Here is a 10,002-nt window from a genome sequence, read left to right on the forward strand (position 1 = left end):
AAGTAGAGAAAGGGCAAAGAGGAAGAGCAGAGAAGAAGGTTGAAGAGGGAAAAGCTTGAAGCTAAAGGATTGTCGGATTAATTCAGGTAAGGGGGGTTTATCGTCGTTTAATGGGTATTATGGGTTAACATGTAATGGGTAGTGATAAGCCGTTGAATTGACCCTAATTCGGATTATGAATGCTGAAAATTATGATGGATGAGTTATGTTAAAAACTGAAATTGAATCGATAGTAGTGTGAGTCGTAATTGCTGGACGTGTAGCTTTTTACGGAATTGGAATCGGAGGTCCGGAAGTCCTCCAACGGCGGAAAATGCGGAGAATTCTGCATTCTGCTTCGTGTTAGCGCAGGAACAGCTTTCTGTCTTGCGTTAACCGGTTAACCCAGGGTGTTAACCGGTTAACACTGTTATGAATTGTGAAAATATTGATGTTTGTCTTGCGTTAACCGGTTAACCCAGGGCGTTAACCGGTTAACACTGTTGTGAATTGCCAGGAAGCGTGTTCTGTTTGCGTTAACCGGTTAACCCAGGGCGTTAACCGGTTAACACTGTTTGAAAAGTGAAAAATTAATATTTAAATATTGTGTACATATTTGATGGTTGGCCTATGTTGGCGTATGATGTAGTAGGGATCATTTCCCGTTGTTTTGAGTAGTGTAGGTATTAGTAGAGTGTGCTAATACTGTGATTGATTATGTGGCATGACATAATATGATTCTGTGATAATTGTATTGATGATGTATGATGGTGTGCATAATGTTGTGAATATATCTATTATGTATGCAATTGTGGATGGACTGTTTATGGCTTAGAGTGTGAGCATATGTCCATTGTGAGTTGTTGTTGATGTTTGCATTGCTAGGTGATTTAGCGTGCATAATGTGGCCTTTATGGTGGTAGCTAATTCCCATGGTGAGGAATTAGTGAGTGAATTATTGTGGATTGTTGTTGATGTTTGCATGCTAGGTGATTAGCGTGCATAGCATAGCCCTTGGGGTGGTAGCTAATTCCCATGGTGAGGAATTAGTGAGTGAGTCACTAGGTCTCAAATGAGTGGGACTAGTGAGCTTGGTAGCCATATCTGGATTTGATCGGTGAGGTTGAACTATATGTTCACGAATAGTCGGTATCGCATGCATGGAGTCTCATTGCATAATGTATGTATGGCGTATAATATGAATGGATGTATTCCAATATTATACGTGTGTATTGTGGTTGTGTTGAGTTTGAGTATGATGATGATGATGATTATGAGTTGATATTGTCGTTGCTGAATATGTGTTATGATTAGGGTGATGAAATGTGTTAATTTACTTAACATTACATGATATTTTATAATGCTTATTATATCGATTGAGGAACTCACCCTTACAACTATTTTTCAGGTAACGAGCAGTGATTGAGTAGAAGCTAGAACTTGGAGTCTAGTGTAGTTCCTTAGTGGGTCATGCTCTGGTAGATGTAACATCGGGACGGGATGTTTTATCTTATTTTCATTGTTGGTTGTTGAATGATCTTACATGTAATGTGTTACATGGTTTGCATATCCGCTGTGAATTATGCAATATTTTATTTGATAAACAAATGAGTATGACCAGATATTTTGGAACATGGTGTGAAGTGTCAAGTGTGACACCCTTAATTGCATATTTACTCTGATTTATATATTTGTTGTTTTAATTAATTATTGGGGTATTTTAGAAGGGTGTTACACATGGGATCCAAAATCAAAACTTGACTTGGTCCCAACAATACAAATAAACTTATCTAGTCATGTAGCAATGATGGAAGTGTGATTGGTTGGAACCTAATTAGTAGCTCCAATTATGTGAAGTACAACATACTTCACACTCAAGGCACTTTCACACAGCTTCCCTTTCCTAGGCCACTCATTTACTTGTTTAGCAGTAATCTATCTGCAGATAACATTGTTAGAGACTTCTAATTCAGCTTTTTCATCTTCATTTATGCCCAAAAACCTATTTATTACTTCAGGAGAAAAATCCACACATCTTCCTCTGGCATACACTTTTCTAAACTCTTTGCTCCTCTTATTATCAAATTCCTTAGAGATGTTCATAATAAATTCTTTTACAAGTATTTCACAACACTTGCCAAATCTAGTTACAGTTTTCATTAATCTAGCCTCTTGAATCAGACTCATCACCTCTTTGCATTTAAAAGCATTTTTTCCCAGTTCCCTTTCCAGTGTTAATCTTATTTGATAAACAAATTTCCATTTCTCAACATTCTCTACAGAGTGAAAGGGAATGTTGTCAATTGGAACTTCAGGAATACTTGTTAGAATCTTCTTCCCATATGCTTGCTTTCTGGTAGTAGATACGATGTCCTGAACATTGTGTCCGACATCATGGTCAGAATCACTAGACTCGGAAGGAATTTCCTTCCTCTTGAGGGGTTTATTCTTAGAAATATGAGTAACAACCTTGCTCCATCTTTTTGTAGGGCCAACACTAGCTCTTTTCCTGAGAGATTTGGAGGGCGTGTTGGAGGATTCAATAGCTTGACATTTTCTGTTCTTCAATCTTTTAGTTATTCCTGGAGCAAGTCTTTGGACGATGGGTACATCATCAGAGTCCAGATCCTCTATATTTACTATGTCAGTGGATTGATCCTTTTTCTCAACAGAGTGTTCATCTTTGTCAACCAGATCACCAATCATCCCTTCAGACCCCTCTTTATCTTTCAATTTTTCAGAAGACAAAGTAGATACACTCACATCAGATTTATCCAGGGGGTTTCAGTAGTGTTATCAGGTTGGGCCAAGGATGTGGAGACATTCGACACGACATTAGTCTTGGGTTCAATACCCAACACTCGAGAGATTAGCACACGAATATTCTTGTCTACATCGTGTCTGTCTGCAACGATCATGTCGGATTTACTAGGTAGTAACAAACCTAGATTTATTACCGGTTTCAGAGGTTTCAACATCTTCTATAACATTTGGCATAACAGGATAATCTTTAGCAACACCAACATTGGGTTCAATACTAATGGGATCAATATACATACTAGTCATAGAATGGGGTTTCTTAACAGCAGTAGAGGGTTCAAGAGTTTTTACATTTTTAGCAGTCATGGATGGAGAGGAAGAGGTAATTACTTTAGAGAGCTTGCCTTTCCTCGAAGCAGATGTTATGGCCTTCCTTATAGGGGTTTCATAGACAAGAACTATCGATAAGGGAGTGGCATCAGTGATGACTTCAGAGAAATCTATTTCAGTATCGATATTTTTAGGGTTTAATTGCTCCTTGGTGTGCTTGCTAGGATACAGAAGGTTGAGACATTTTGGAGATGTTAGGTATGAACTGCAAATAGAAGATAGAGAGATGAGAGTGACTGGGAATAAGTTTGAGAGAGAAAATAAAGAAGGTGGCATGAATGATGTTTATAGAATAGCTAGGGTGACGCGTTGGGAAAATAAGGAAAAGTTGTAATGATATTCCTTGAGTTTTATGCACCATTAAGTAGAGGGAAGAGAAAATTTGATTTCCATATCTCCATATCAGTAATTGTTATAATTCTTCAAGCATGCAAATGCCCAATTCGCCCCTTAATTTTTCAAACTGATTTGCATCTAAGGCTTTAGTAAAAATATCTGACACTTGTTTCTCAGTGGTTACATGCTCAAGAGTGACAATTTTGTTTTCAACAAGATCCCTAATAAAATGATGGTGGATATCAATATGTTTAGTTATGTTGTGCTGAATAGGATTCTTGGAGATGTTAATAGCACTTAGGTTGTCACAATATCTTGTCATGACATCTTGCTGGACATTGTATTCTTCTAACATTTGTTTCATCCAAATTAATTTAGAAGAGCTGCTTTAGGGGTCCTCATAAATATGTCAACATTCAATTTTAATCTCTCTAAAAAATTTCTTCAAACAATGGTCCTCGTAAACTTTTCATTCCATAAGTTTCATCCCTCCCGTTAAATTGACTTAACGGTTGCATACGTGGAGGTCTAAATGGGTTTTTTTTACACGTTGGATTTTTTATTTAATCATTTTTGTTATTTAAATGCGAATTTCAAAACCCTGATTGCACAAAGCATTCAACTCTTATTCCTCTTCGCTACTAATTGTCGTCCCATTCTTCTTCTTCTTCACATCATGTTGTGGTTCCATTCATCTTTTTTTCACTACAACTTGTTGCAGTCGTCTTCTTCGCCACAAATCGTTCAAAAATTCTCATCAAATGTCATTTTCATCAAGGAGAAGCAAATCGATTTCTTATCATTCTACAAGTATGAGCAACCGTCCAGGGAGAAGGTGTGGGTGTAATGCTCGTATGATATCATATCAGTGCAAGAACATACCCATAAACACTTCTCTAAAAGGTTCATCCTAATTTATCCATAATTTTGTTAGTTGATATTTTTTTCTAATTCTTTTGTAAGAAAATATTCCTTTTATTTTTCTTTCTTTTTTTTTTAATGTAACTACTACGGATGGAAATAGTTTGCGTCAAGATAGATTTTGTCAAGCTTAAGTCTGCATTGTCAAAAAAACTGAAGTCTAAGTTCGATCTATAGTTTGTCATTGGCTTTTTTTAGGCATGAGTCTAGCCTTTTCAAATGCCTAGTTAGTCTGTTAACTTACATAAAACCATGTTTACTTTAGACATATATAAATAAGTCATTCAAATAATATTTAAATAGACTAACAAACTAAATGACGAATGAGACTAATAGTTTCTTTACATTGACTTATTTTAACTTACTACTTATTAGCATATGTGTTGTGAGACTATTTGTTTAAGACAACTTATGACATTGTTTATAAGGTGTTTTATCTTATTTTCATAATTTCTTCGAGATAACCAAATTTTATTTATTTATTTTAAGTCAAAGTACAAAACATAACATAATGATAATAAAAAAAATTATTCATATTTATTTAAATAGATCGGTCTAATAGGTTTAAATGATTTTTTTATCGTCTAAGACCTAGCCTTTTTAACTAAAGAGCCTTATAAAATAGCCTAATCATTTTCTATTTTTTAAAAATGGATGGTTCCATTAAGTCACCTCAGTTGGTAGTTGTGCCGAGAGATAGGGTCGCGGGTTCAAACTTGTGACATCTCACTTGTTCACATTGGTGAACTTCAACCACTAGATTATTTGACCCAAAAAAAACTTGAACTCCACTGAGTTTGTGTAAGATAGGTCGTAGCCTCCGGTCTATCTAGCCTATTTCCACCCGCAAATGTAACCAAAAATAATTAGATTAAATAATACCTTTCTACTCTAAAATTGGACAAATTAAATGCACTTAAAAGTTTCATTTCTTCTTCATTTCAAGTGGATGGAGTAGTATTAGACATCAAATAGATCAAGCAAACCAGGAAAACACGATTAAGATGGAGTTCTTTGAGAGTTTAGTTTCATTAGGTGAGGGGAACTACTTCATTATCCATATTTTCATACATTAGTTAGCCTTTTCCCCCTCCTAAAGCTTGTGACTAATTTAACTTCATTTCTTGTAATAAAATACGTTTGGAAACAGATTCAACCAAGAAACAAAGAAAACATACACTTGCTTTCTCTTCTAGTTTAATAAGGGAATGTGTGTGTTGAATCCATTCATTCTTTTCTTAATTCAGTTGCTCTCTTCAAGTTGTATACCCTCATAAAGATCCTTTTTCATAGAAATATGATTTCTTGCTACCAATCTCCATTGCCTTTGTATAAATTGATACTTCTATACTCTCTTCATCTCACTGTACTGCATAACCATTACTGCCCCCATTGGTGAAATGGATTCTCTGGCTATATTTTTCGTCTGTTTACTTTCATTATCAAGTAAGTTTGAAACTTTCATGTTTTTTTTCTGTTACAGTATCTTATATTTCATTAAACTATACGCAATATTTCTTAACTCTACAGGTGCAAAAGCCAGTAGCAATATTGGTGTGAACTATGGTGTGCTTGGAAACAATCTACCCTCTCCATCTCGGTCCATTGATTTACTAACAACAATGAAAGCCGGCCTTGTGAAGATCTATGACGCCAACCCGGATATTCTACGGCAGTTATCAACCACAAAGCTCAAAGTTTCCATCATGATCCCAAACAATGAGATCGCGTGCATTGCTGCTAACCAAAGCATAGCAGATGAATGGGTGAAAAACAATATCCTCCCATACTACCCGAAAACCCTAATTCGCTTCTTACTTGTAGGAAATGAAGTGTTAAGCTACAATACAGAACAGGGTCACAAAATGTGGCATGATCTTGTCCCGGCAATGCGAAGCATTAGAAGAGCACTCAGATCTCAGAACATCAGAGACATCAAAATTGGTACCCCTTTAGCGATGGATGTCTTACAAACAACCTTCCCGCCATCGAGCGGCACATTCCGACCTGAAGTAAGAGACAGTGTGATAGTACCAATGCTTAAGTTCTTACAGAGAACCAATTCGTTTTTCTTCATTGATGTATACCCATATTTCCCATGGTCACAGGACCCAAACAATATTAACCTAGACTACGCTCTATTTAGGGGAAATTTCACCTCAAAAGACCCGGGTAGTGGCTTAATATACAGAAACTTGTTAGACCAAATGCTTGACTCGTTGATCTTTGCCATGTCAAAACTCGGGTACTCCGACATCCAGCTGATAATATCAGAAACAGGATGGCCAAACTCCGGCGACATAGAAGAACTTGGCGCAAACATTTTCAATGCAGCCATATACAATCGTAATCTAATCCAAAGAATGACAGCAAAACCACCCATAGGAACACCAGCTAGACCGGGAGTACCAATACCAACCTTCATCTTCTCACTTTTTGACGAAAATCAAAAGCCAGGACCTGGAACAGAACGACACTGGGGTTTGTTACACACAGACGGAACCCCAATTTATGATTTAGACTTAACAGGAAAAAAAACCATCACAGATTTTGCACCATTACAAACTACAAAGAACAATGTGACATACAAAGGAAAGGCAGGGTGTGTGGCAGAAGAAGGTTCAAACATTTTGGTAATGGAAATAGACAGAAAGTGCAATTAAAACTTCATTTTATTAAAACTAACAATCTTATGTTCTTCAATAGATATTTTCAACATGATATTACTTTAAATGGTTGTATTAATCAAAATATTTATCATTATTATGTATGATTATAAATGAACTAGAATTGTCTTGATATTGTTAAGAACAGTATAACAAATAAAACGTAACGAATTGAAATAATTATGGCAAACTAATAAATTTCAACTTACAATAGTTGAACAAAAGACGATCCATTTCATTGATAAGGTGCTGAGCACGATCACAATATTACAATATTTGATTCTCAAGAAATTGAAACCAACGGTCTGTGATTAACACATATTGAAAATATCTACACAAACCCTAAAAGCAAGAATTGAGAAAATCAAGCACGCTCGCCTCTAATACGCCTAGCGAGCTGGATATCCTTAGGCATGATAGTGACACGCTTGGCGTGAATTGCACAGAGATTTGTATCCTCAAAGAGTCCAACGAGGTAAGCCTCGGCTGCTTCCTGGAGTGCCGACACGGCGGAGCTCTGGAAACGGAGGTCAGTCTTGAAATCTTGAGCGATCTCACGAACAAGACGCTGGAAAGGAAGTTTGCGGATCAAAAGCTCTGTACTCTTCTGGTACTTGCGGATCTCACGGAGAGCGACGGTTCCTGGCCTGAAACGATGTGGCTTCTTCACTCCTCCGGTGGCCGGAGCAGACTTGCGAGCAGCTTTGGTTGCCAGTTGCTTCCTTGGTGCTTTGCCGCCGGTGGACTTGCGAGCAGTTTGCTTGGTTCGTGCCATTTTAAGATAACAGAAAACGGTTACTAAAAGATTATAACTTGAGGATTGTTTTCTGTTATGCTTTAAGAGTGATGATTTTCGAAGAGATGAAACTGGTTTATTATATAGTGATGATTTTGTGCGGGTTTTGAAATTGAGAGGGTGAATTGGTTATGATTGTGGCCGTTGATTTTTGTTGAATAATCGACGGTTGGTGTTTGTTTGGAGTATTCGAGCACGCGGATTAGTGACGTGGCATGTAGAGGAGTTTGGAGCGTGTGATCGTAGTCGTTGATCTTGATAGGTTTTTGATGGTGGCAAACAAAATGAACATATATAAAGGAAAATTCATATTTTGGCGGGTTTAGGGTTCTTTTATTTTGGCTCGTTCTCAAAATGGGTCTTATGAAATGAAATGTCAAACTAGAAAACTTTATCTTATATCCCAACAATTATTCCACCTCTATATTTTAAAATATTTTAATTATATTTCTTTTATTTATTATTAATTTTTTAAAATTGGAAAATTTTGTACTACACCAATGTACTAGAGAAAGCTACTTAAATGATTCTAATAAGTAGTTTTCTTCATTGAATAATTTTCAATCAAATATATTTAAATAGGATTATATATTCACTTAATAATTGACATAAAAATTATCCAATATTATAATCTTTACAATATAACTTGATTATAAATTTTCCGGTAATTATCATGTTGTTTATCGAATAACTTGATTGTAAATTTTTTAATAATTTTTCTTTTGTTCACCGAATAATTTGATTATAAATTTCCCGATACTTTTCTTTTTTTGAACATTTTGTAATGACATAATAGTCCGCCGCTTGAAAATCGTTATCAAAAGTGGACATACCACATTTGCCAAAAATAGAAAGATAACGCTTAAAAACGTTGCCAAAGGGGAGTTTGTTTGATTAAAATAGTATATAAAACAAGTAAGGTAACCTTTTAATTTTAGACAACGGATTTTTTTACTTTAGGTCATAGTTTTTTTTACTGTTATCTAAACTCATTTATGTTGTAATCACTTGATAATGGTATTTAAAAAATTTGATTTGTAGCTTTAAAGATGAGTAATTAGGGATGATTGGGTGAAAGAGAGATGGGTGGGGTCCAAAGAAATTTGAAAAAAAATGGTCTTGATGCGCTGGGCTTGCTACGGCCCGTAGCGCCTGCTACAGTCGCTCGTAGCAAGACTCTGATTTTCATATAAGGTGTGTGACTTTTTAGGGTTTGGGCATGGGGGTTGCTACGGCTCGTAGTGCCTTTTACGGCCCGTAGCGCCTACTACGGTTGCCCATAGTAGCTCCCTAGTTTTTGTATGGCCAATTTTGGGTTTTTGTGTTCTAGTTGAATCTTTTCGGGGACAGTTTGATTTTTCTCGACCTTTTTCAACATTCATCGCTTGTTTGACTTTGTGTTTTTCAGCTTTTTATTAACTGGAAAAAAAAATCAACAAGAAAACAAATTAGTGCAAAAAACGTGGGTTACCTCCCACGTAATGTTTCGTTTAAGGTCGTTTAGCTCGACCACCTACACCCTCAAACTTAGGAGGGTGCTTCCTTCAAGCTTAAGTCCCTAGCATCTCCCTTAACTATTTTTGGGGCCCAACTTACTCTAGTCATCCAGGTCATACATTTTTCTTCCTTTTTCTTCCTCATATGTGGAGGCTCATGTTTTAGGTATGTATTTTCATAGACCTTCTTCTTCACTCCTTTCTTCAACCCTAGTCAGGTTTTTTGGTTTTGGGGTTCGTCGCTTTTCACAACAGAAGCTTCAAAGCCTTGTTTAGTAGGAATGGGAACCTTGTCCATAATTTCTCTATAAACCTTAGCTTTGGTGTTATCTTTCTCAACTTTTGCGCTATCTATAACGCCTCATACTACTTTCAGGATTATCGACTGACCCCACAAACCAACACGGGTCTTTTCAGCATGTTTTGTCCTCACTCACACGCTTTCCAGAAAACTTCCCAGAAGGTCACCCATCTAAATACTACTCCAAGCCAATCACGTTTAACTATGAAGTTCTTATATGTTAGGCTATCGATCAACTTCTAGATATCCCTCCTGACGATCATACATCCATGGGGGTTCACACTACAGACTGTACAACCATCATGGCCATGCTCACAATCACTAATAAAACACAAAGTTCCATGCATCTCCACCAAA

The 10,002-nt window shown here is 36.5% G+C and overlaps 3 protein-coding genes across 3 annotated transcripts; 1 reads left to right on the forward strand and 2 right to left on the reverse strand.

Annotated features, from left to right (window-relative positions):
- Positions 1–1,914: 1,914 nt before the first annotated feature.
- On the reverse strand, positions 1,915–3,105 carry LOC127102924 (uncharacterized). Its single transcript, XM_051040241.1, has 2 exons — positions 2,937–3,105; positions 1,915–2,705 (listed from the first exon to the last, which is right to left on the reverse strand). Exons 1-2 carry the CDS (start codon positions 3,103–3,105, stop codon positions 1,915–1,917), a joined length of 960 nt encoding a protein of 319 aa, XP_050896198.1.
- Positions 3,106–5,686: 2,581 nt separating this feature from the next.
- Positions 5,687–7,093, forward strand: LOC127105303 (probable glucan endo-1,3-beta-glucosidase A6). Its single transcript, XM_051042470.1, has 2 exons — positions 5,687–5,832; positions 5,917–7,093. Exons 1-2 carry the CDS (start codon positions 5,787–5,789, stop codon positions 7,047–7,049), a joined length of 1,179 nt encoding a protein of 392 aa, XP_050898427.1. The 5' UTR covers positions 5,687–5,786; the 3' UTR covers positions 7,050–7,093.
- Positions 7,094–7,266: 173 nt separating this feature from the next.
- On the reverse strand, positions 7,267–7,921 carry LOC127105306 (histone H3.2-like). The gene has a single exon (XM_051042473.1). It carries the CDS (start codon positions 7,825–7,827, stop codon positions 7,417–7,419), a length of 411 nt encoding a protein of 136 aa, XP_050898430.1. The 5' UTR covers positions 7,828–7,921; the 3' UTR covers positions 7,267–7,416.
- Positions 7,922–10,002: the final 2,081 nt, after the last annotated feature.

Source organism: Lathyrus oleraceus, chromosome 7 (genome assembly GCF_024323335.1).
Source record: "Lathyrus oleraceus cultivar Zhongwan6 chromosome 7, CAAS_Psat_ZW6_1.0, whole genome shotgun sequence".
Taxonomy (NCBI): domain Eukaryota; kingdom Viridiplantae; phylum Streptophyta; class Magnoliopsida; order Fabales; family Fabaceae; genus Lathyrus; species Lathyrus oleraceus.